This window comes from Leptosomus discolor, chromosome 1 (genome assembly GCF_034619465.1).
Source record: "Leptosomus discolor isolate bLepDis1 chromosome 1, bLepDis1.hap2, whole genome shotgun sequence".
NCBI classification, from domain to species: domain Eukaryota; kingdom Metazoa; phylum Chordata; class Aves; order Leptosomiformes; family Leptosomidae; genus Leptosomus; species Leptosomus discolor.
In genome coordinates, this window is record NC_141391.1 from 153,513,022 (window position 1) to 153,540,498 (window position 27,477).

The following is a 27,477-nucleotide window of genomic DNA, read 5'->3' on the forward strand; positions in this document are numbered from 1 at the left end:
ACCCAAAATGGCCCATGGTGCCTCAGAGAGCAACTCATTTTTTCTATAGAGATTGCTTTTGGGAAGGGCTAAACAGTGTGCCTTCTGTGTCCCCAAACGGGGCCTGCTGCTTCTTGAGGCTTCAATATGAATCTTTCCAAATCCAAAGCTGTGAGCATTTTGCATACAGAAAACCAGTAAAGTGAGGCCCCAGCACATTGAAGAGGGAGTCCAAGCCCAGGGACTTGTAGATACAGTCACCCACGCATTTGAGTAAGTTTCCAATAAGTGCCTGTTTGAGTAACTCTGGAGCCAGCTGCTGGTATGTTGCCTCAATTTAGCCTAATTAGCAGGACAGTTTCAGACTAATGTTTTAGCAACATAATTCTTCGTGATAAAGATTTTTGAATAGGAATTACTGCTTTTGAAATACTTGCAAATGATCTCTTCTAAGTGGATATAAGCTACTTGTCATAACCTCTGGAAATTTTAAATGTCTTAATTTAATTTTACAATGCCATCAGTGCATCATGGAAACTTTTGAAATGGCACATTTAAGTAATAAATAAACCCATGAAAGTGGATTTAGGTTGTGCTAAGGATCTTATAGCTGGTCCACAGATGCTGCACTGATTTTCATGATTCTCAGAAGTGCACAAGTGTGAGAGAGACAAAATCATTCAATATCCTGAGAAGGAGAAAATTTTGCTACTTCTTACCTCTAGTAGTGGATGCCAGTGAGTTATTGGTTTACGTGGGTAAGCCAACATTTCATTCCAATGATCTCTTCCAAGCCCTTCAGCATCAATTCCTGTCCGACATACCCCAATGACCTCATTGTGCCCTACTCTGAGAATTGCAGAAAGGCAGATTTTTTTAAAATAAAAATGGTTTTAATAACATCTGGTGTATAAATCTGTTTATTAGTTTAGCGCAGCACAGAATACATGCCCAAAGTTTTCATATTATTTATTACAGATATTAGTTTTAGTGGTAGTATAGTAATATTAAGTTCTGTAGTGGTATCATCAAAAACCTCCAGCTACTTCCAGAGTGCTTCTAGCAGCTATAAAAATAGCAACAAAGATTTAAACCTTGCCACAAAAAGGTTACAACCCAAAAGACGCAAGGACAGAAAAGGGCCATAATATACCAAATGATCTAGAACGACAGCATACTTAAATTTTGTGAGAGAGGAAGGTGAAGTAAAATGGCGGAGAATACATTTCCTACTGCAAAGCCTTCAGATGTCATTTCACACTGTATTTCCCAATTTGACTGTTGTGGACATTGGGACTGCAGTCAAAAATGTGCAAGGCAAGATGCACAGCCGTAATAGGCTATACCTTACTACTTCATACTCCTGGCAGTGCCATAGACTTGTTGAGGGACTCCAGAAAGTAATTTACTCTACCTTGCATATATGTACCTTAGAATAATGTTTCCTAACTTCCTCTTAGGAAACACTTTGAAAGGAGCAGCTGAAGAGTACTGAAAGTATGCAAGTGGCTGTGCTCTTCTCCTAATGGCACCACAGTGCCCATTTCACATCTGACTGAAAAAGTCTTTGTGACAGAAGCTGGAGGATGATCAGAAATCTGATGGCAAGGAAAACTATCCGAAGGTTCATGTTACTAAATTGGACTTTCACTGTTTATTTGCCCTGCAATCTCAAGAGCTCATTACTAATAGCAATTGAATGAAGCAGACTTGGCTCAGGCATGGTTCTGTCAGTCACTGTCTAGTTTAACCTGCAGTCCTTGAAGCCACTCTAAGCAGGAGTCTCTTCCTGTCAGTTCTCAATGAGGACATAGATAATTGAGGCTCAGATGTCTTATCAGCGAGGGCTGAACCCAAAGGTTACAAAGTTTCTTTATGGAGTCAATCGAAGAATTAATCATGACTTAATTCAATGAGGTAATTATCATTTAATTCTTTTGTAGTCATCCAAATTTTCTTTGATTTTGAATATCTGCCATTTAAATAGAAATTAGAGGTGTGATGGCCTTTTTTAAACTGGGAGACATACCTGATTTATCAAGCTTTTACATAGTCCGGCCAGCAGACGGGGACAGAAATTTATGTCAAGGCTAGTGGCCTGTAAGAAGATTGAGCCATGTTTCTTCCTCATCACAGTTATTTATAACATACATAAAATGGCCTGAGCTCTAAAAGGTGTGGAAACCTTAAACCTTCTCAGAAAAAGACCCAAAGGCTTCATCTTCTGTGACACTGAACCTACTTGAAAGTTCAAGGAGGTAGAAAGTAGCTGCTTGCAATGATCAGGTAACTTCTCACTGAAGATGAATGGTCAGAAAGCAAACTGTGCTTACCGATCATAATCCATCACTGCAATGGAGAGGCTGACCTGGTCCACATTCTCTGGAGGGATATCAAAGATGATGGCCTCGTTATAAACGGGATTGAGGGTGTTCTTCTTTGTGGTTGTTTTCCGCTTTTTCAGTCTTCGACCCTCACACATCAGTGACACTTTGACGTATGGATCTGAGTAACGGATAATCAGTTGTGCGCACTTGGACTCAAAGTAATTCAAATGTGTAGCATAAAAGCAATATTCTTTTGTAGGAATGTCATATTGATAAGACAAAAAATTATGAAGATTTTAGTGTCTCTGGCAAACACTTCTTTCAATATGCTGTCAATGCAAAGGAAAGGTATAGGCATTCTGAACAGACATACTGTCTGCCAGACCAAAGACAGACAGTAGATCTGAACAGGGCCTATACCCATTCTCCTGCTACTTCCATTTCACAACCATGTTAAACACACAAAACCCAAGGAATTCCTATTTGTCCTCTTCCTGAATAGACTTTGCCTTAAGTAAAAAAGAAATAGATTCACCTGATGCGCCAGTTATATCCATTGCTTTGAGATTCCTACATTTGATGACCGTTAATGTCATTCTCCCAGCAGTAGGCAAATAACAAAGAGAAAACATGATCTCACCCAAATCTATGCTTTCCTGAAAAAGAAAAGCAATTATTAGAAATCTGACCATACAGCCAACAATTCAGTTCAGATCATGTAAAAATCTAGAATTTCTTTTTTAACATGGGAAGGATTTCTTTTGCAGCCTCACATGTTTTTGAAGAAGTCACAAACAATTTTCAGAAATTATTTCTATAAAATACAGGAGTATCAACAGGATAATGTTTTAGTGACAGGACTTAGAATTACTTAGAAATTAAAACAAAAGCAGAGTCAAAATTCTGGTTTCCAGATATGTTTGTGTGGATGTCACACAAATTAAAAGGTGCTGAATGTAGAATGTCAAGTTCTAGTCTTGAAAAGACACAGACTCCATCATCCCCAACAGAAAGAAAGCTGATGGGATATTTAGATCACAAACCTTTACATACTGTTTAGCCACTGGAATTTATGTAGGAGATTTATTTCTGCACACAGGTATGTGTATGAAAAGTTTATCCTGTATAAGTGTTTCGAACAGATGAATGTGCTTGTAAGAGTTGTGAGCTTTATTGCTCTTACTGTGCTTTGAGGGGTCATTCTATTCTAAAAGAAAAACAAAATAAAGGAGTAGCACCTACAACTTTCCTGGCTCAACGGCAACTTTTTGGAAGATAATATACCAGGAAAGATTGATAAGGTCCATCCTCACAAAGAGATTGTTTCTATGTTGAGACAATGTGCTGTAAATTCATGCGATATGATGTTGCTATACAGTTCAGATTCTACAACACTTGAAAAGTGCAATCTAAAGACGAGATGTTCCATCAGTTCTTATTTTTTTTCTTTTCTCACAGGTATGCAATTATCGTAATACTAGAAAAGTTTATTTGTTGAGATGTTATGTTCTAAATTGTTCCTGTTCTCTTAAGATTTTAAATACACCTCAAAAAAAAAGTCCAAAGAAAAATGCATATTAAGAACAATTCAGGATTTTTAAACATGAACTTGTAAGGAGCATGTAAGGACGTCACTTCAGCAAGGCACCCACTCTCAAGCACGCTCATGTGACCTCAAAGGACTTTTTTGACTACTACTAAAAAGCTTATTTTTACTATCTTCCCTTCAATATTTTATCTGTCAAACCTACAGCTACCCCAAGAGTACAAATTTGTTTGAGAACTTCTGGATTTATAGTACAGCTCTTCTAGCATTGGAAGGCAAGCATGATATATTTTGAAATGATACAAACTAAAATAATGATTGCTGTGTAAATGACAAATATATTGCTTTATTTATGAGAGAGACTGGGGCTTCTTCTTCACATTTTTCAGCTGCTTATATGAACAGTTTTACTGACTTCCTTTGGGTTAATACTCTGTCTAAATTGAAATAGGTGCTTCAGATCTTTTTCAAGTAAAGACGGACTTAATGATATGCTCCAGGGTTGGGTTTTTTTCCCCCCTGCATTGTAGACTTTAGATTGAAGAATGCAGTTTCAGGATAGTTTTAAATTCTGTTTCACTGTTAATAGAATTGACTTTTGTGTAGGTTGGTCAAGTCACATGTTCAGTCATTTCGCTGGGACTCTCTTCTGAGAATTAATAGATTGATAAGCATGTGAACATGCACTGTGGGCAAATTTCATGCTTGTCAGGATTTCAGATTTCTCAGTATCTCAAAATTATTTAGTTCATTCAATCCACATAAGATAAATACAGCTATTTGACATCTCCTTCACCCAATCCCTTTGCCACATAGAGCACTGAATTTTATGCCACGGAATACATTAACAAACTCACTTTTCTATTTCAGAAAAATATAAATAAAACTAACAAATGATGTGTAATTCTTTTCACACACTTGTTAATGTGGCAAGTGCTCTTTGTTATAATTTACAGTTATTGTCATATCTGAAATCTGTTTTAGGCACAGCTTCTGTTACTAGCATTACTTTCTGAATTCAGAATCTGATTGTTGCTCCTCATATCCATATGTTTGAAAAGGAAATATAGTTTCCCCACATCCAGTGCTTCAAAGTTTAAGGTCTATGTTGAGAGAGGTGATGAAGATGGGCTGGATCATAAAACACACTGAGCAACTCATAAAAAAGACTAATTCTTCCTTCTTCAGAGAGATGACTTGTGTAGGTGAATACAGAAGAAATCATTTGCGCAAGATGGGATTACGAACCTGAGTATTCTACTAGTTCTTTTTGAAGAGAAATTGGATAGACACTCAAAGGTTTGGGTGTGCTCAAACGACAAACAAGAATACAGACAGGACTATTTACCATGACTTAAATACTTTTAAAAAAGCATTGCTCAAAATACTTGCAAAACTCCATATGGTGGTTACTCTACAGTACTTTTTAGAAAAGCAGACACAAGCATCAATGCTTAACATAATGGCAACCATTTGGGGCTTATGCTGAGTCCTTTTTCTTTCCTTTCTGAACACCATGTACTGAAGTTACACTGAAAAAGAGCTTGGAAAATCCCCTGCAATCAAAACCAGGTTGTTGTTTTTTTTTTGACCATGCAATGAATAAGCAAGATGCCTTAATGCAAAAAGAAATGTTTGGACAACAAATGAGTGGAATCTTTTCACTCCACACAGCAGACTGTCCAAAGGGCAGATGTACTGAAGTTACCAGAGCTCTGTAACCTGTGTACTGACTACTCAGGTTGAAGTGTTAAGGGATGCTCTCAGGATTGGGAAAAGGCTCTCTACCTCTCTACTGTTTCTGCAGGCATTTTCTGATACCTATTACCTATGCTTGGAAAAAACATGGCTTGTGCTGCCCTGAAATGTCTGGTTTTCTTATTGTGGAACAACACTCATGTTGCTCTATTCATTATTCTAATAGATAAATTCTGCAGTGGACTAGAACAGATATTATTTCAAATAAACACTCTTGTCTATATCAAAGACATCTTACACTCATTGTAAGATCAAAGGGCTAGAAATAGAATTAGCAGTTACTCTGCACTAGTCTGTGGACAGTATTTAGCTCACCTCCTGGTGGAGAGAACTGACTGTCATAGATTGCCACCACAGACTAGGAGTTCCCATGATCCTCAGATTGAGTTAAAATACAAATTCTTTTAGAGCTCTTTAAACTACTCCAATGATTCTATCTTTTTAACTTAATTTGGTACTGGTTGTGTCACCTGATTTTCGCTGACAGTTTTGTAGACAGTGTCTTATTTGTTAGTAGGGAATAGAAAATCTTTCTTCAAACTTGAGTGAACTGAGTATATTTTGTTAGGACCTCCACAAGTCATAGGGCAACCAGAAATTAAGATATTAAAACGCATCATTAAAATAAATATTCTTTGGAAATCAATCACACAGGTTGAAACCCAAGACTTACGAACTTTTAAATACTCTTTTGAAGGAATAAGATTAAAATTATGCATATATATATATGATAGCATCAGAGACTGGGCATTGAGTAAAATGCCTAGGATATCATCATTCCTTCCCACACACACAGTTTTTGCTAACCTGAGCACTAGAGGTTCATGAATTTGGAGCTGAAAACACAGGTTCCGACCTAGATAATGAACAAATTAAGGATCAGAATTTAAACTTCTCATGGCAGTCTTTGTCTCCCACATTGATTACCATGAGGTAATTTTTAAATTTTTAAATGCCCTGTATCCTTAACTATTATTGATTTTAATTGAGATTTAAAAATAGGATTTAAATTAATTCAGAATCCCAGTGCTCTAGGAAATTCATATTTTTCGCACTTTGTAATACACTAGATAATTAAGCTCACACAAGTTATCTGACAGGAACACTTCAGTACAAGCAAATCTGAGGAAGCCAAGACACAGAGCACCCTCAACAATCACATCTGCATTACAGTCCACCTCAACCAAAACAGAACTCAGAAGACACAAGCCTGGACCCAGTGGAGTGGTTGCCATTCATGCAAATTTTTATCTATGTTTCAGATTGTCTTACATGAATCATATATTCACCTAGAATTGCACATTACCTAGGTAACTCCCACGAAATTTTATCTCTTTCCTAGGCCTATTTTGAGGTTTTCTTCTTAGATTAAATTTAGATCTCAATTAACAGCTAGCCTTACAGATGCTTGTAATGATTCCCCCCCACTGACTTCCGATAACGGGTACAGAAAAACCAGCATCGAGTACAGCTGCACTAATGCAAAGGCAAGCATTTGTTAGTACTGCATCTCTCTTCATTTATTTCCCTTTTGTGTACACAAGCCATCATACAGAACTAAGGAACTGGAACTGTGGTAAGCACTATACCAGCTTCAGTTACTTTTATGGCTCCCGGTTTACCTCACTATCCAATCCATTTTCTGGTACAGCGATGCTAGAACCAAATAAAACAAAGAAAACACCAATCTTAAATGTGTACGTTAGCTATTCAGATGAACCTGGGTTTTTTTAGCTACAGAATACAGATTTTCCAAACAGTGTAATCCTTATCCTGCAGAAGCAATCGCACCTGAATGGATGTACTAACATTTTTTTTCCATTAGGTTACCAACAATCTGTCCACATTCCTGCTTTATGGGCTCTTGGAAATCAGTCTAGGGGTTGGCAAAATGAGATGAAAAAACATCCTTATTCTGTTATTTTTGTTATCATATCCAATGGACACCAGTTCTCTCATTTTCAAACTTACCCCTATGAAGTAGCAGCATTTCTACAGAGGCTGTGCTCCCTGCTCACAATATGGATAAACAGAGGAGGAATGCGAGGAGAAGTTTGAAGCCCTTGTAGGGGAGCATCAATTAGCCTGATTGATAGAACAATTGTTGCCGGAGGAAGCCCATACTCCAATTAATTTTCCCAGTTGTTTCCACCAAATTCAATAGAAAAGACAACTTTTAGCTAGGAACCTGCACAAATTCAGTGAGGAAGTTAAATAAAGATCCTTCCATGTTCAGGATAGTTTCTTCTCACATATCACCATCCATAATCCTGAACTGAACAGGAAGAATTATTTACTAACTATATTGATAGTGTAAGAACTTCTGTAGTCTCCCTCCTATACTCCAAGATCTTAACTGGTTTAATATGCTAGCAGGAGTGAAAAGCTTACAGAGAGCTGATACCTGAAATAAGGTGCCATTTTTGCATAATTTTTCATTCCCAAATGAACTCTAGGCTATTTTTTTATTGGTGTTTGTTTCTTCTTCTTTTCCCCTATTTTTTCAAGTTATGCAATTCAAACACAGTCTTAAAAGAGTAACTTGCTATGGATTCTTACAATGAGCTATATGAATGTACTGGAACTAAAAAATGTATACACTTTTATTGTTACTTGTGTGTCATTAATTTCCATGTCTAAAATAACAAGCATGTGTAATTAAAACTGCATTTGAAATGAAATTCCCTCAGAAGCTTCCTTGTTACTTCCATTATCATTCAGATATCATAATACACAATAAATAACAATTTTAATTCTTAATCTCAATTTTAATATCCAGAACTACTTTCCTATTAATTGTAATTTTAATGATGTTTTAAAGATTGCATGTGAGAATAGCATAGCAAAAATACCAAGAGTGGCATAAAATTATTTTGTACTTGATTCCTAAACAGGTGGTTAGCAAACCTTTTTGTCTCCATTTTCCTGCTGTATTTTGAGTAAACATCTGTACTAACTAATCATAATTTTCTAGATATCAAAGAAGTTATTCAGGCATTTGCATTCCTAGACTTTAGTCACACTGAAAACCGCTTTTCTGTATAGTATGCAAATTTAAAGAAAAATGCATTGGCAGAACTAGACCTTTGGATTACTTGAATACCACAGAAAGATAATTCCCCAAAAGACAGATTCGTCTCTCTCTCTTTTACTTGTTCTGTTTAGAAACATATTATATATATTTCTGCTTTCCAATAAAAACTACTGACCTCAAGCTTTAAGAATAAGGGATAAAATAAAACATAACGATAAATGTTGGGGGTTGGATGGAAAGAAAAGAAACCTGTCCCCTCAGGCAGTTAGCTAAGAATATATTAAGACATTTCTGGTTTTGAGGTATAGAACAAGAGCTAGAAGAATGATAGGCAAGAGCAGTACAGAAATCTTCCAGGCTATCTGTTTTCTCATCTATACGTTTAGAATTTGATGGTATTTATGCTATCACAGAAGCTGTCAGAAGTGACATGAAGCTTGAACTGCAGAGCTAATTCTACCACCTCTCAAGGGGATTTTACTTTGGAAAACTTGTCCCCACAGCTAATATTTATTTTTCCCTCCTGTTATTCTTTGCATATCAAATCCAGCTCATTTTCTTCCTCCCAGCACCACTTATTGATTGAGCTGCTGTCCTGGGAAATGAATCAATGAGATTTGCCTTTGTTCTTGCCTCTATGGAAGATAGTATTGAAGCAGTAGGGCCTGTTGCTCTGTAATGACTTCGTCTTCTGCTTGTGGAGGCCTAATGCTTTTTTTCGCCTGACATCCTGATTGCTCTGTGTAAGCGCAGCTGCTGATTGCCGTCCTGATTGCATAGAGAGGACTCCCTGAGCCAGCACACTGGGTCCAGCAGGCTGAATGCTCTCAATAGCACGCTGGGAAGCCTCCTGGGTGCTTCTTTTTTCACTCAGTCTGTACATAACCGTCTGTCTTCTGCATCAGGGGGGTAGTTTCATCTTGCCAGGCAGCAAGGAAGCCCACTCCTGCTTCAGAGCAGCTGAGAAGAGAGGTACTTTGGTGAACTAACCGTGGCATCTACTGGCACGTGAACGAATTTAAATGTATGTGCCTTCACATATAAAGACGCTCTTCCGAAGCAGCAATGCATTGACTGCGAAGAGACTATTCACAGTGAGAAACTCAGAGAGCACTTAGGGCACAGCAGGTCAGTCAAGCCGTGCACCACAGTACTGCCTGGATGCAGACATATTATTAACTTCCCTTGAGGAAACCATATTCCTCGTTCATCTAATATGTCTTACTTTTAAGGTAGACTGAAAGTAGCAGTTTGCTTCTATCAAAGCAGAATATTCAAATAATTTGTCATTTCAAATTAAAAGAAACATCCAGTAATAATAAGAACTCTTCCCTGCTTTCATTAACTGGACAGAAACTCACCCTTTCTCCATTGTCTTTTCTAATTATGACCTAGACCTAAAGCAGTCCCAAACCTAAATGAAAAACCTCAACACGTTTCCTGTAAAGACTGGCCCAGAGTATTCTCTCATCTACTCAGCAGCATGGTAATCATGTGAATCCTTTATGTCACTGGCCCTGAGTAGAAATGACAAATGCCAGTTGTTCTCGGCTTTAAAGGGGCTGTTCCCATTGTATAGATGATAAATATTTCTGTACTGACAAGCCTTTACCCTTTCACACCTTTAACATTGTGTTAGATATTTTATGTATATTGCCAGAAACACTAATGGTCTAAGTCCATTCTGATGAGGATGGCTAACTGTAGGGCATAGTCCACTACATTGCTGGTGATAAAACATTTCCTGATAGTGCTGCTCCTTGAACACTAAGAAATAGGACGATCCTTACAATGTGGCCTCAGATTTGACAATCATAAGACATATTTTTGTCAGCTCTATACCACTATTGCCTTACTCAGAGTAAGGTCTAGTGTTCCATTTTTTGTCTGTTTAAGAAATAGTGAACCACGGAGAAAACTGAGCAAAGATAATGTCTGCAATTGCTCCAGGTGAACTGCAGAGGTGGCTTTCTCTCTTGTTTGATCAGGATATCAGAAGAATCTCTTTCCATTACAGAGGCCAACAGCTAGCAGGATTATCTGTGTGACATGCCACTCTGGCAAGTATTTGAGATAAACGAACTGAAACAAATGCTGTCCTGCTTATTGGAAAAAAAAAAAAAAAAATGTACTTAAGCACTTCTGTCTTTTCCCGCAATGCTGTTCACCTATATTAGAAGTGCTTTAGAAACAGCGATCACACATCATGGGCATAACATGAAGTCTGTGTCCTTACAAAACCTTCTTTTATATCCCACTTCACAAATGAGAAAACTGCAGCACTGAAATGCCTGGTGTCGGAAAACTAAATAATAATCAAGTTCCATCTGTCTACATGAGATAATTCAAGAGGCTACAAATATATGACAGCTCCATGACTAACATTCCCAAGAGACTAACCACTGTGCTGGAAATGGCTTTCATCTAAATTCTGAGCCCTTTCTTTTTTTTTTTTCCCAATTGCATAGTTTCCTACAATTGGTTATACTAACAGAGTTCACAGACTGCTTTTGGAAAAAGAATGTTTCTGACAGTCACTTGCCAATTTTTTTAGGCAATGATGTTAGAGGCAGAAATTTCCAAAGCAATCAATCATTTTAAGAAGTATAATAAGAAGTTAATAAACTTTTACATCTAGAAAGTGTTAGATCACGAGAGGTGGTCTTTTTGCCTAAACAATTTTATGACACTGAATATTTGCACTTAAGTGCTTACAATAGATGACTTTTCTAAAGTATGTGTTATATTTTAATAGTAAGAAACCTCAGAAATGTATGCAACACTCAGAAGCACTTCGCAAAGAACTTAAGCTAGATACGTTGACTATCCATTTGATATTATTTGTTTGCTTCTGATGTTATGAATTATTTTCCTAAAGTGTATTAAGAATTACAGTATTTCAACATACTGAACAACCTTCACAGGTGGTCCGGTTTTTCTTTCCTCTTTTTTTTTTTTAATTAATCAAACAAACAGAAGTAAATGATGGATTATTTATTGAAAATTCAATCACCCATGTATAAGCAAAATTTGGGGATATTAATATCATCAGATATCTAGGATACTTCTTTTCCACAACTGATTTTACACCAAATTTACCTTGATAATTTAACATTAAGAAATTACAATGCTTCAGCATTTACCACAGGTATATACTACATATTATACAATAGCTGTAGGTTTTCAACGTAACTTATAACAGAGAAACAATGAAATGAATGAAAAATCAAAGGAACAAAATACAAACTACAGAAGATGAATAAATACCAACAGTTGAAAATCATAAGAATAATAATGAGCGGGGGGGGGGGGGGGGGAAGGAGGGGCAATCCTGCACTTCTATAAAATAGTTTCAAATTACTACTATGACAAAAAAAAAGTATTCAAACTGTAGATTCCCACAGAGTCACTCATTTTACAGCCAAAACGACTCACTACAACCATCCAGTCTGATTTTCCTGAGCCTGTGTATTTCTTGTACCAAATAAAAACTTCTTATGGATGTGCAAACAAATATTTTAAAAATTATGTTAACTACTGACAGAGAGTCTTTGCACAGAAGAGAATCTCCCAATCTCCTGTAGTAACTTCCTTCCTTAGTAAAATATTGCAGTTCAATTCCTTGGTAAATCTGTCTAGAAGTGTTAAACTCCGAGTCTGCAGAACCTTGTGTCATAAAAATAGGTCCTTTCCAAGCCAGTAATAGGAATGATTTTTCACCCTCAATCTACCTTCTAAAGAGAAAATTCTTGACTATGGAAGAGATGGGAAAGACTCAAAGCTGAGGAAAGGCTACTTCTGCTGTGGTTTTTAAGTTTTGGACCAATCCTTCGATCTATCACTTCTACCATCTATCATTTAGCAACAGCATGATCAAACCACTGAGTGCAGGAAGCATGTCTGAACAAAAGGCTGAAAAACTTCACAGAACACACAACAAAACAGAGCAGAGGTGAAAAAGGAAAAAGCATGAGAGAAATATTTGCAGAATGGCATCTTGGTTCCCATGCTCTACTGTGTAAGTAAGGACCTTCCCACTGAGACAGCCAGTGTTTTAGATTCTTTATGAACACCAGAGCATGCTTGCTTGGAGTACAGTTATTTTTCACTAATTGTATAACCAGCTGGATCTTTTTTTTTCAAGGCTTAATCCAAGTCCAATTGACTCTGGCAAGCATTAGCTAGTTATTTAATTGTTAGCTAGTGACTTTGGTAAACTTTAGATGTGGTGCTTAAGACTATAATTCCCCCTTGATTAACATCTTATGCACTGTTTATTCCTGTGCAGGATTGGCTCCCTCATCTTACAGCTTCTGAAATGGCAGAACTAGAAACTTTTATTACTAACCAATTTTAATCTACATGAAGCAGCTGAAGTAAAACAGAAGGCAGAACATTGCACATACAGTAACAGGACATCTTATAGGAGGGTTTCATTTTGCCAGGAAAAATCAATTTCTTTTTCTTATATAATTTTCTGAGAATAGTGTAAGGCTTGTGAAAGCTGATGTGGTCACCCAATACTAGAAGATATCTCAATTTTCTGTATTTCTTTTTAATGGTTTAAGGGGAGACAATTTATTCATACACACAGAATACTGTAAACTATACTGGCTGAAAGGCTGAAATCCAAAAACTTCATGCTTTCTCTTCAACTTCATATATAGTAAAACACCAGCAGAGTTAATTAAGCACTATGTCTGCATGTACTAACCCTTAGTGACAAAGAAACTTGAATTAGAATTCAGTGCCAAGGTTAGCAACTATTTTAATCCAGGTGTAGATATATTAGTATCTCTCCCAGCTGCATAATTTGGTATGGCATTTCAATCTGTTCAAAACCAGTGATGAACAGTCCAGAGATTCTGATTGGCTGAAACCATTCTAGTTATCAGCTAAAAATCTCACACACACCTGCTGCAAAGGACCAGTGAGCATTTAAATCATTACTAAAGTATTACAGACAATATCAAAGCTAGAAGAAATTTAAAAAATTGTTACCGGGCCATTATTCCAAGACCTTAAACACAGACTCAATTTTAAGCTTGAGACCACAGTTCTTAAATTTACCTGAAACCTGAATTTGATCAAACTAAGCATACACAGATACGGTTTTCTGGAGTTGTGCCGGAGGCTGTTCAGACCAGTTTGGTAGACCCAGCATTTAAAAGAAATAGCTGGTTTTGGAATTCACATTCAAAAACTGTATCAAATATCCTCTGCTCCCTAATATTTCTCCTTCCTTAGGAAACACATTGCTTATGCTCAAACCGGTGAGGAAATACCCATCCTCTTTATCCTCCTAGTCATGCAGTCCTAGACTTCCCTGTCTAGAAGGTATGAACAGCATGAAAACATTTGGGAAAAGAGGCATGGGAAGTCTGCAGCTCTATCGAAGAGATGGTGTGCAGCCTCTGTCACTGAAGCAGTGTCTAGTACTGCTCTGTCCTCTGTTCATCCCTGCTGTGGAAATCCAGCCCATACTCAAACAAAGGGATTATTCAAACTGTTTTGGATATCTCCACAGAACAATAGATGGGAAAACTTGTATATAAATAGCACAGTAGTTAAAAAACCCCACCAAACCAAAATAAAAAATACCTCCACCATCTAATTCCCCCACCCCCCTCGGCCAGGGAAGTTGAGTTTGGATTTCGAGGTTAATAAAGACAATGTTTGGAGACTGGTGGTTTTCCTGATGGTAGCCCATCACCTATCCTGTCATCCATGCACAGGCCTCCTTTTCTTGCTTGCAACAACACAGAATTTCTGTTTCCCAACTCTACTTGGTTCTGTCTCTTGAATTTTGCTAGTAACCAGCAGCAACACAGACCCATCTACTGGGGACCCCAAGCACAGGGCAGTCAGCAAAGAACATTGTAGACTTCAAGCATTTTTATCATCTCTCTCTTCCTTCACAAGACTCCCAGCCCATGAAAATCTTCTAACAAGAGCAGGATGGGCCCTGTTCCTTAATAGATGGTCATTCTGAAGGACAGGGTATTTTGGTAATGGGAAAATGTTAATTGGTCTTGTTAAGCAGTGACTTTTGTGATGTACTGTTTAATTAATAAACTTAATTTATATTTGCACAGTCAGCCATAAGGGTGACAGTATGTTCCCAGAAGACTTTTTAGTTAATTAAATTTTATAGCTTCCTAAAGCATCTTACTCTCTATGCTCAAAGGAAAATATTGACAGCCTTTTTTTTTTTTTTTTTTTTTCATTCCAGACTCTGCTGATAAACAGGATGCTCTACCACAAACTACAAAAGAGAAACGAAAATATCACGTTAATGCTTTTGGAACACATTACTTACTGTGGTGGCACAATGGATGTCTTTCCATACATTGGCTTCCCTGGAGAGATCTGAGACTTCAAAAAGGTTATCAAGAATAACTTCCCCAATCATGTCATGTCTAGAAAATCTGTCAAAATCATAAACACTGAAATGCAATTTCCTGTTGCTGAGTTGATCATAGGCTACAGGAAACTGAAAGGTTTCATCAAAGACAGGATTTAACGTCTTTCTGTGAACTCGTGTCTGAAACTTCTTTTTCCTATCTGGAAGCAGATAAATCTTAACGTAGGGGTCGGATGTTCCTGTGAAGTCTTTAGCAGGCAGATCTAGGGCTTTGACAATTGTGACAGCCAGAAGTTCATTCTCATAATCATACCGGAGAGTGAAGTTAAGTTTTCCACATGTTTTCACATCTTCTTGTTGCCCATCAGAATCCACAGACTTCTGTTTGTAGAGTTCCGGTTTTATTCTCCCAATGCTGGTTGTTGTCTCTCCCCTTTGCAAAATCGGATCTGTCCCCATGTTAAAATCAACACTGGACACTTGCATCTGCCTTGGCAAGTGCCTCCTGAAAGAATTGTGCCTGCACACATACACATACACACACACAAAAGGAGCCATGGTTACCTCTGGGAAAAGACCTGCCTATCACTAAGTAGAAAATAAAAGAAGAACAAATTAGTAAGGGTTCTTCTCTTTAAAATAATTTTAAAATAATCGCCCACAAATGTTTCGTAAGTCTTAAAACATCCTTGAAGGAAACGATCATTCAGAATTAACTTTGTGGCCTGAGAGACACCAAGTGTCCTGACAATACAGATATTTATAACTCTGTTTTCAGGCTATGCAGCTGAAACTGAATTAAGGTTCTTCCACAGAACCAGCTGACAGTTCCAGCATTTCTTGATCTCACTCTGCTAGGGCCTGAGTAAAGAATAGTCAGGCAGAAAAAAAAAAAAAATCACTTGCAGAATTGTTATTGGTACTTCCCACTTTTTGGAGGCATTCCTTGCTGGTTTTCCAATTAAATATTTACCATGCTTCACACTCATCACTGTGAAACGTGCTTGAAAAGGCCATGCAGAGCTACATCTGAAAGTTTTCACCATCGTGCTTTGCCATCCTACATTTTATATACAGCTGCTTGGTATTTGCTACACTGAGGTAGGGATTGCCTTCTCCAATCGTACTGGGAACATTTTGTTCTGGCTACAATACATTTCAAAGTTTTGGTCAACGTTTTTCTGTGATGGATTTTTTCCTTCTGTTCTCACATTCTGCTGTGTGGTGTATTAGAAAGCTGGTTCCTGTACTCCTAGCAAGAAATAGTATGTTTAAATCCTTTTAATTCTGAATACAGTGTTGCATTAAGTGTATGTATTTATGGGCTTATCTTGACTCATGAACATCAATAGAAATTTGTGCCTTTCCTACTAACAGTGAAACCAAACCCCTGGCATGCCATACAGCCTTACAGTAGTATAAAAACACTGGTCAAAAAGTTTCACGGAAAATCATCAGCAGATGCCATTATGACCACACTGTCCAGTTTATTTTTTGGACATTTTCACATTTCCTTGGTACTACACTACCCCAACAATCTGTAATGGAAAAGCTCCCTACCTCCTCCTGTGAGCATCCTTTGTTGCCATTTAAAAAACAATTTAATTGTCAGAATTTCTTTTGCTTTTTGCAATCAATTGCTTATTAATGCCAAATCCAGCCTTGCCTTATTGCTCGGTTTCCCTGTGGTGTTGTGTTCTGAAAACAAGAGGTGTCACAGCTGTGTGTTTCTTTCTTTAAACCAGAAATGCAAATTGTCCATTTGAAAGCAATCAGGACTCATTTCATAGATATTATTTGTATTTTTGCTGTAAGTGAAGTGGTTGCAGAAGATCTGAAGTACAAAACTACCGCAGTTCAGCTGAGCAGAGATACAAGACGGTAATCTGCAGCCATTAAATAATAAACAAGAACGTTTCCCCTTTTGGCTGTTTCAGTACTGCTAGGTGCAGGGAGCAGTCCTAGTGTAACACATGAATAGAGGAGGGAGAACGTCATAGTCTAGATATGAAGTAGCTCCAAAAAATCCAGGTGTTTTGATCTCACATTTAGATGAACAATATACCTCTCGTAACAGATTCTATTTTCTTTTTTACAGGCAGCCAAGTTGAAAGATTTTCTTTTCTCTTAAATATTAAACTCCCTGAATTCATAGTACACGATGTCCACATTGGAATGGAGTGACGAGTGGAAAGGCCATAACTAGTCAGAAAAGTACAATACTGTCCTCAGGGAGTTTCAGGGCTGTCCTTGTGCCTTTGTCCTCTGAGAAGTCCAGCCTCATGGGTGTGCTAAACACAGGGAAAGAACTGAACTCCAACCAAAATGTAGTGGCAATAAATGTTTGGGCATGTACCAATTTATGCACCAGCTTTCTAGTATCTTTGACTCATAATGAAGTCCAGGAAGACCTGTGTTACTGTTACTCCTATCTGTGCTAATGAAACCTGTGCAGGTAGGCCTTCCTGAGTGCTCCTCACACCTGCAGCTGTAGGACTGAGATGCCCAGATAATCACCTTCAAACCCTGCCATAGACAAGCAGTGGAGAAGACTGTCTATGCAGGGGAAATGGTGAAGCTGACTGTATAGTATTTCCAGTTTGACTGAGAATGGATACACAACAAATTCTCTTTTCCTCGACTTCTCTTGCATTTATGAAGATCTGGGTTAATACTTGTAAAAATAACATATAAAAATCCATTTCTATGATTTCTAAGGTACCAACTTTCTTTCATATTTTCAGACGTTATGCATATGAGATCCTCCAGTGAATGCAGTCACTGTTGCAAGATGTCACTAAGTAAAACAGTGCAGCTGTATGGCTGTTCCCCATGGGAACCAACAGTGCTTTTGCTCTAGTAAGCCAAAATCCTAATTACATAGTCCTAGTATCTGTTCTGAGTCACAGCATTTCACCAAGATAGCTAATTGGTCTGGTAATTATTAAGATGTTTCATTTTGTCATGGCAACATATTTATCTTCCTTTCTTCTGAAATAACAAAGGAATTAATGACTGTGATAATGAAGTACAAGGATGTTAGGCAACCAGGTTGTGAAAATGCTATGAAGCTACTAAAGTGTGCAAATCCAGGTACTTCAACCTCCACTGGCTCTTACACGTAGCGCTCCTGTAATAGACATGCCTTCCATAACTTAGAACAAAACCATTTTGAGTGACAGTAAATCTGTATGTAAATCTCTAATATGAAATTGTAGTTGCATGGGAACAATGATAGTATGAAGCTGATCTCTAACTCAGTAAGACTGCCATATGTATGACAAAAGAGGTTAGAATACTGATTTATGATATGACTTGCGATTTATGAAGGGTTGCTCTGGTCTAGATTTCCTCGATGACATTAGACCAATCTTTTGGACCAAATCCAGGAATGGACACGAGCACTTGCGGTATTTAGACTGAACAGAGGCTGCTGTCTCCTCCTTGTGATCACTAAAGTCAACAGACCTGCTTCTTTTTCTTTAACCTCAACATTTCCAAGCACCTCACGTTTGCCTTTGTACCTCTTGGGAACTGACTTACTCTTCGAAGAGCTGAATGACAAGCTCCTCTCCAACCTAATGCTAAAGAGCAAAAAGTCTGTCCTTTGAAAATACAGGTGAGCATCTGAAGAATGGAGTATCATAGAAGCAATAAACTGTATTACAGAATACTTTCACAAAGTACCAGGAAGAGTGGTTCTCAATAACACAGACCAAAAATGTTTGTAACAGCACTGATGCAGGACTACTTCTATCATAGTTTACTGGTTAATTTGGATCAAGGACTAAAGAACTGTTGGGTTTTTTTAACAAGCAGGTCTTTTCGTATTATCAGGAACTACAAAAATGATACAGTTCTAATTAAGCAGAAATGCATCATTTTCCTACACTAACATGTCTCTATTGTAAATGTACAGTATACAACAAGTGATCAGGCACGTTTTATTATTGCTCTGAATGGCTTCTTAAAATCCTCATACCTCAATTACAATGACTTAATTTAATTCCATTTCTTTTATTAAGATCTGATGGCCGCATGAACCTATCATAGAACTGGCTACAACCCTCTTATTTGCCCCAGCTCAGGTGAAATTAGCATAGAAGAGACAATCCAGACACCAAACATTTCTCTTAGACCTTTTGTCAATGAAATACATTTAGGAGATGGTGTATTTGGACTGCTCAAGACTCCTGAGTACAGCAAAGCAGTGCTGCATCAAAAATGGTGCAAGAGAAAGTTATGCTACCTCTGTGACTGCTAATGGCTCCCCTTTATTTAGAGTCCCCAGTGAAGGACACCAGAGTCAGGTTTTAGTTGTTTTGTGATCCAACATTCTGCAACACAATGGAGAAGTAATCCAGAAAGCTGGTCTAAATGTCCAGCCTTCATCTCATACATGATATTGTCGGCAGCAATAATTAATATGGGCTGTCAGAAGGTTAAGACTCCCTTAAGGCAGGTAGGGGGATACAAAAAATGCATTTCAAACACAGAAAGGACCATTTCTGGGTAATTTTTAAGACATATCTCATTCTAAACATGTTTTGGTGCAGAGGGTGCAGAGTTTTTCAGCAAAGTATAAAGGAAGGTGATGTCTCCAAACATGCTGCTATTAATTGGCTAAGGTGGGACAATCAGGGTTACTGATTACAGCAAAGGAACTGTCCCTTTAGGAGAGATTTAACCCTGATAATCTAGAGAGGATTGAAAAAACCAAACCTCTCTTACAAAGTTACCAACATATGCAGAAAGAGTAGGATTGATGGCAGGTTTTAATTTCGTAAAACTGTCCTTTGCTGCACAGATATTTTATACGCATTTAGATCCCAGTCCAAATCACTCTAGAGATCTGTGGGAATATTTTCACAGCCTGAAGTAGCTCTGGATCATGTCCTAGGAACTTCTTTCTTCCCCTATAGTACCACAGGGACTATTCAAGTCCATTTGCCAGCTAGTTATTTCTTCTGTCTGTTCAGGAAGTCAGACAGTCTGATTACCTACAGATTTACCTGTTGGTACACGATGGGTAAAACTCTTCCAATGAATATCCTATTAGGTAATAGCAAGTTGTGTAATATCCTTGTCATGCTAAACTGTATCAATTTTGGTCCCTCTGTGTTTGGTATAACAGTTACCATTTCAAAGTTGTCATCCCAGTATTTTCGAAATGTTCCTCAGAGTGGCTTGGATACTGTGCTCCCTCTCTTAGCAGATGGATAAAGTAGCTGGAGCCAGGCATAGCCAGGGCAATGGGGCTTAAAGTCAGCTGTACAGTCTCATAATTTAGGAGATGGTTTAGCTGCTAAAGTCAGTTAGACCTCCCCTGGCTGGAGAGTTCTCATTTTTGGAAGCCTCCTGTGGTTGCCTGTTGGCTGTTCCATGCTGATGGAATAGCTGGGAAAAACCACTGCAGCACTCACCACCACAACGAGCGCACGGAGCTGGCAAAACCTTGTCTTAGGGACTTATAGAAGGCCAGCAAAGTATGTGCCTACTAAATGTAAAGCATGTGTCTTCTTTAATCTTGTGCCTCCAACGATTATTGTGAACGTGAGGATTTTTTTTTTTTTTCCTTTGGTGTCGTGTGTTCATTTAGCAAATGGTTTATTGAGGGAAAGCTACTTCCTAGACAGTGTTTGTATTCTAACTTACGGCATTATGCAATACTTCAGGTGCCTCCTTTAGCTTTTATTTTCCCATTCTTTGCTTAAACAACATTCCCCCCCTCCCCTTTTTTTTTTTTTTTTTTTTTTTTCAAATGTAGAAACTGATCTTTGCAGTTCACTGTTTTCCATGCATTAAATTTGCTGGCAGTATGTGAAGAAAATCCCATTTGAAACTCCAGGTCACTGCACATGTCTTCACTACTTCTCAATATAAAGCAGTACCTAGGACAGAATAAAAGTTTGTGTCCTCCACTTTAATACAAAATAAATCCCTTCAGGAATACTACATGCTTGTCATTTATTTAAAGATCTGTACAGAATCTGTACTGCTTTAAGATCAGTCCATAAGAATCGACAGACTGGGATTTTAATTCCTTTATAAGTGGCAAACCATGTCTTAAAGAAATGTGCCATCAACAACAAATCTGTCATTTATTTAGTGGAGAGGGAAACTCTAATCTGCAAAAGCAGCTACTGTATCTATAAAAATATCTCTATGAAAAGCTAGACTTGCAGTACTTCAAAAAATAACACTGAAATAGATTTTCCTGTACAAAAAAGACTAAAATGGAAATGTTTAAAGTAGCAACATATATATTTACGAAGCAGTAGAAGACATATCTTCATATGTTAAAATAATGATGTAACTGAAGGTACACTGTATGTTTCAGAATATTCTGTTCAAAGGACACTGAGGCTTTGGCTTCACATGACTGCTGTTTCACACACAGCTGCTAAGAAGTCAGTGAATAATCCAGGATTCCAGAAATTTTCAGCAGTGTTCTGGCTCTAACTGTTCCCAGAAAACATGCCACAAACGTGAGTGCCCCTAACTTACCTTGATGACGATGTGGGCTCAGTGATCTGCCTCTGCATGCGTGCATGTCTGATCAGATGCTCTTTCAGCGCATTCTGGACCTCTGCCGGTATATCAGGTGAAGTGTGGCTAATTTTCAATGCAGCTTCAAGTACCTTTGTTGTGGGTTTCCCATTTTCTTTAACTTCTTTTTTCTCACTGGTCTCAAAAACCTCTGTAGGAGCACTGGAGTTGCTCTGAGGGACATTGCTGGCATTGGAAGCGACAGGTTTGCTTCTCCAGCAGGGCCAACACAACTTCCAAAAGACAAAAAGCGAGACTACCAGCAAGGCGAGCCCGCAGAAGCTGACGACTACTGCTAAGAGACTGACTGAGATGTCTGCAAGGAATTAGAAACAAAGATCATCATGACAGACAAACATGGAGAGAAAAAAAATTAAAAATTACACAGGTAAGGAGATCGAAGCATTTTGATCGTTATCTTGTGTCGCTCTGAAGTCCTTTTTAATGTTTTGTTCCTTTTTGATATCTAAGTCTGTACCTTTAAAATGTTATCATTCTCTAATACCTATATCACAGATACACCATTAATTGTTCAGGCCAGGGGCCAGTATCTGTACCACTAGCCACGCACTCAGTCAGACTTCTCAGGAAGTAAGGGACCATACAAATGGTCCCAAATACCCCTAGCCATCATTGTCAAAGGGTGTCTGCTCAGGAACACATCTTGCTGAAAATATTAAACCACAGTCAACACTTTCTATAAGGGCACATGAAGACAGACCAGTTCTAAACCGCCAGGCTGATACACACATTTCTCCAGGACTTGACAAACTTTTGACTCTGGGTGCTAACTGCTTCAGAAACATGTTAAAACCTAGCATTTAAGCGGCATAAATAGGCACAGGATATAGTCTGTCATAAATAAAAAATTTCTAGGGTTTAATCTTAAGCTCTGGACAAAGACTGTGTTAGACCAAGACAGCACATATACATTGGTATCTAAAATCCCACTCTGGAAATGCAGCTGGCTTTAGAGTACACTATACCACGCCCTGAGTTATATACAGAGACCACACTGTACACTTAGCTACTCCTGCTGCCCTGTATTTGACTTTTTCTGCCATAATTAGTTAGCATATCCAAGAGCATGGCCAAAGATAGGAGAACAGATTTCATACCAATGAAATTCTGTGAACAGACTTGTATTTTAGGAGATGGTGGATCACCAGAAATGCCAGTTGAGCCCTAATTAGGAGTTTTATCCTATGTGACATGTTTCAGTTTGATTTTTTCCAGTACCATGTAATATCATAAAATATAACTAAAAAAATCCCTTTCCTTTTGAAAAGAGCCTTTTGTATGGTTTAAAAGTATTCAATAAACCCTACTTAAATGTCCCTCAAGTAATGGCTGCTGCTGCTTGTTACAACAAGGTTTGACAGTTTAACAGCTAATATTTTGTATCCATAGCTCCAGGCTCCAGGCTACTAAACTGAACCAGTGGAAAAGTGCAACAAGAGTTTGAGCATATTTTTCCTACAGGATCACAGGAGGAAAAATAGTCCTCTAGGTATGTATTAGCTTCATGGAACAGTATGTACCTCACAGGTCCCCTTGAGAGATGAAGATTCTAGTCGAAAATTTGGGAACATTTTCTGTATTAATCCATAGTATCCAGATAGATCTCTCAGTAACAAACACCGAACTTAAAGCCCATTCCACATGAAAATGCGTGAGAATAGCAAAACGAAAGAGAAAATGTTTGTAGTATGGACATTTGAAAGATATGGTTCTGCTCAACTTTACTTTGTATATGTCCTGGTCAGTGTCCTGGGGAACTGGCAGAGGATGTTCTCGATTTAAAGAGTTTGGCACAAGCTGCTGCCCTGCCTTGATCAGAATTATACCTCCTTGACCATTTCCTGCTAGTACTGAGAAAGGTGTCTTCCTTTTCTGCCTGTAGTTAAATTTCAAAATGTAGCCCTTGGAATATGCATGTCAGCTTAATGAGAAATTCATACGGCAAATTCTGATTTAAGATGCTTCCATAAAATGAATGGATGCATAATTATATCTAACAATAATGTAATACAAGAAGCAAATTATATTTTTGCATACGATTTTTCTAGATAATTTATCCCCAGTAGGGATTATTAGTCTATTTAGTTTAATCTACTGTTTACCCTGATACCCTTCCCAAGCCCAGTAATTTTTACTTGGCTTATTCATGTTCTGCAGCAGACTGTCCTATCTTGACAACAACAGAAGACATTAACATACGCTGAGTTTACAGCTTGTTTCAATGGTTAATCACTTTGTCGCAAATTTGTATTTCTGATTGGTATTTCTATAGTTCTAATTTACAGTCATTGCTTCTTTCAGATCTTTGTATGAGCGATTAAAGGATATGAAATGCTTCGTAAGACATGCCCATACAAAACATAAATAAAATAAACTGCGCCAGGAAATAAACCCAGGACTTGAAATGCAATTGCCTATACCAGGAACGGTTTTAAACTGGGCCAGTTCATATCCTCCCAGCCAGTTCCTGGGCACGGATCAGGAAGTACAGTAGGCCAATGATCATTCTTAATAGGTGGTTTGGATGTGGCTCTTCTGTTTCAGCAGATGACAGACTTTAATATCATGGACAGAGGTTCTTACGTGCAAGTTGGCCTCAGTGGTGTCAGAGAAGAGTTTGTGGTGGGTTGACCCTGACTGGATGCCAGGTCCCCACCAAAGCTGCTCTATCACTCCCCCTCCACAGATGGACAGGTGAGAGAAAATATAATGAAAGGCTCATGGGTCAAGATAAGAACAGGATCACTCACCACTTACTGTCATGGGCAAAAGAGACTAAACTTGAGGAAAAATTAATTTAATTTATTACCAATCAAATCAGAGTAGGAAAATGAGAAATAAAAACAAATCTTAAAACACCTTTTCCCCACCCCTCCCTTCTTCCTAGGCTTAACTTTACTCCCGATTTTCTCTACCTCCTCCCCTGCAGCAGCACAAGGGGATGGGGAATAGGGGTTGTGGTCAGTTCATCACACGTTTTTGCTGCTCCTTCCTCCTCAGGGGGAGGACTCCTCACTCCCTGCTCCAGCATGGGATTCCTCCCATGGGAGATGGTCCTCCGTGAACTTTTTTCAATGTAAGCCCTTCTCACAAGCTGTAGTTCTTCATGAACTGCTCCAGCGTGGGTCCCTTCCACAGGGCACAGTCCTCCAGGAACAGATTGCTCCAGTGTGGTTCCCCCACGGGGTCACAAGTCCTGTCAGCAAACCTGCTGCAGTGTGGGATCCTCTCTCCACAGATCCACAGGTCCTGCCAGGAGCCTGCTCCAGCACAGCCTTCCCACAGGGTCACAGCCTCCTTCAGGCACATACACCTGCTCCAGTGTGGGGTCATCTATGGGCTGCAGGTGGATATCTGCTCCACTGTGGACTTCCACGGGCTGCAGGGGGACAGCCTGCCTCACCATGGTCTTCACCACAGGACGCAGCGGAATTGCTGCTCTGGTGCCTGGAGCACCTCCTTCTCTTCCTTCTTCATTGACCTTGGTGTCTGCAGAGTTGTTCCTCTCACATATTCTCACTTCTCCCTTCCAGCTGCTGTTGCACAGTAGTTTTTTCCCTTCTTAAACATGTTGTCCCAGAGGTGCTACCACCATCATTGATGACCAGCAGTGGGTCCGTCTTGCAGGTGGCTGGCATTGGCTCTGTTGGACATAGGGGAAACTTCTAGCAGCCTCTCTCAGAAGCCACCCCTGTAGCCCCGTAGTTACCAAAACCTTGCCACGCAAACCCAATACACACTCATAAGTTAATTTAATATATTAGTTTAGAGGTATGTCCCACTGAAGGAACTTTGTTGATAAATGGAACCAGCTGAATTTTCAATCAAGCCGCACAAAAATGTTTTTCCATTCTCAAGGCCTGACAAAAATTACAACTCTTTAAAATGTTGATGATCTATCAGAAATTAAAAAAAAAAGAAAACAAAAAGCAACTAAATTTTGGGTAATTTGAAATATTTCCAGCTCAGTTTAGAGAAGGTTGGCATAATTAAGTCACATTTCGAGAGGAAGGCTTTTAGAACGGAAAATTGTATTTTTTTTTCCATTTAGAAAATGTTGAAACAGGATGTTTTAACAACTTTGAAACTGCTGGAAACATTTCAAAACTAGAAATATGAAAATTGATCCCTCCCAGCAGAGTTTCAATTTGATGAATAGATACTATCAGCTGAAAAACATTCCATCTAAGCATTTCTAGCCAATTCTATTTTAAGTTTTTCACTGCAAGACATTTTTCAAGCTTTCAAACAACTTGGTGTCTCCTTTCAACACCTACTGCCGTACTTCAACCTCCTCTAAGCTTTTTCTCTTTATTTCCATGAAACTATTTAAAATTCTAAGTCACTCCTAAAATCTTTACAGAAAATGTATGTTTTATAGCCCTAAAATAATCACATGAAACATCTGAAGTCTCAAGAGCAGGGAAAAGGAGCTAATTCTACAAACAGTTGTGCAAATTACAGTCTCCATTTTTGCTAATTTACTAATAAATTTAACAACATCACATATTGTACATCATAATACAACAAATACTTAAACAGAAACATGAAATATTTTAATTGCCAGGAATATGACCAAAAATAGTCCATTAAAAAAAAAAGTATTTCATTACCTTTACTGCCATAATTGCTAAAAAGCAATCAGTATGGCATATAAATTGACATAAAAAGCATATTGCTTCATTTCATCACTTGTGACAGTCACTCAATTGAGCCATTACAAGAGATTTGCTGTTATGTGAAAATCACCTGTAGAAGAGCAGTCAAATGGAGCTTCCCAGACCCTCTGCATGTTCAACTGGATATGTCTCTTACATCACCTTTTTATAGGAAGTTTGGTTTAAGACTACAAAATGGTAAAGAGACAGTTATGCAGACTAGGAGTTTCTTCACATCTCTGCCAAGGAAGCCTGGTTGGGAAGCAAAATGGATACTGCAGGATGGATGTGTCATCAAACCAAGGCTGTGCTTCACATATGTAAGTATTATTTAAAGATGTAGAACTGGTGACAAATTCCAAGACTGCTTAAGTTTTTAGAGGCAGAAGGAGATATATTGTCCCTCTGCTGGGACAATTTTAATTGCCAATATTGTAAACAATATTCTCACTGATCTCTGGTACGAAGGAAGAGAAAAATCATCTTGAACCACAAGCAGTTATTTGACAACTGTTTTTCTGAACTGATAATTGCAGCTTGTCTTCAATGCTACACATTTGCACAGAACAGGACATCCTTCTGAATATTCATCTGACATGTAGCATTATGCTTTTGCCATTCTTGTTCTCATGCTGGGTAAACTCAGGAACGTGAAGAAAATTCTCTTTCTCAGCTCCTCTGCCCATCCACCCCTTCCCCGTTTCTGGTCAGTGGGAAATGTTCCAGCAACTTCAATGAAGTTATCATTTCACTCCTGGTGATATTCCTTTACTGACCTCTGTCCTTAACATCATCTTCATACTCTTGATAAAATTTCCTAACTGAAACAAAGTATCCTGTTTCCTCAAGGTTTTCTCTTTAAAACTACTCTTTCAAGATCTGGAATTTTGGACAATTTTATATTTCTCATTTGAGAAAGTCATCTCTGTTTGGGAAGTGCGTGAATTCTACTTACCTCAAAATCTCTCTGCGTTTTCTATAAATATCCTCAGAAACAATTTCCACCATAAAGGCTCCTTGCTAGCCAGTCTTTCATATTAGGCAAGTACTCAGAAACATTCCCATCTTTTTTCTGGATGCTAGGGAATGTTTTGAGCAACTGTTTCTGTACGATGGCTTCCAGCAATCTGTTGTTTGAAACTTGCCTCAGCAAAGATCTGCCCATGAATTCATTTGCAAACATGCACGTTGGCAGCCTTCCATTTCCGAACCAAATTAAGTTCATTTACATTTTAGTCAGC

General features: G+C 38.3%; 1 protein-coding gene across 1 annotated transcript in view; it reads right to left on the minus strand.

Annotated features, from left to right (window-relative positions):
- The window catches only part of SYT10 (synaptotagmin 10), a 36,079-nt gene that overhangs the window by 490 nt on the left and 8,112 nt on the right, over nucleotides 1-27,477 (minus strand). Inside the window, exons 2-6 of the mRNA XM_086467711.1 lie at nucleotides 21,516-21,873; nucleotides 14,964-15,528; nucleotides 2,842-2,962; nucleotides 2,313-2,484; nucleotides 699-828 (exon numbers count right to left, since the gene is read on the minus strand). Coding sequence (XP_086323837.1) covers nucleotides 699-828; nucleotides 2,313-2,484; nucleotides 2,842-2,962; nucleotides 14,964-15,528; nucleotides 21,516-21,873 — 1,346 coding nt within the window. The remainder of the gene's footprint in view (nucleotides 1-698; nucleotides 829-2,312; nucleotides 2,485-2,841; nucleotides 2,963-14,963; nucleotides 15,529-21,515; nucleotides 21,874-27,477) is intronic.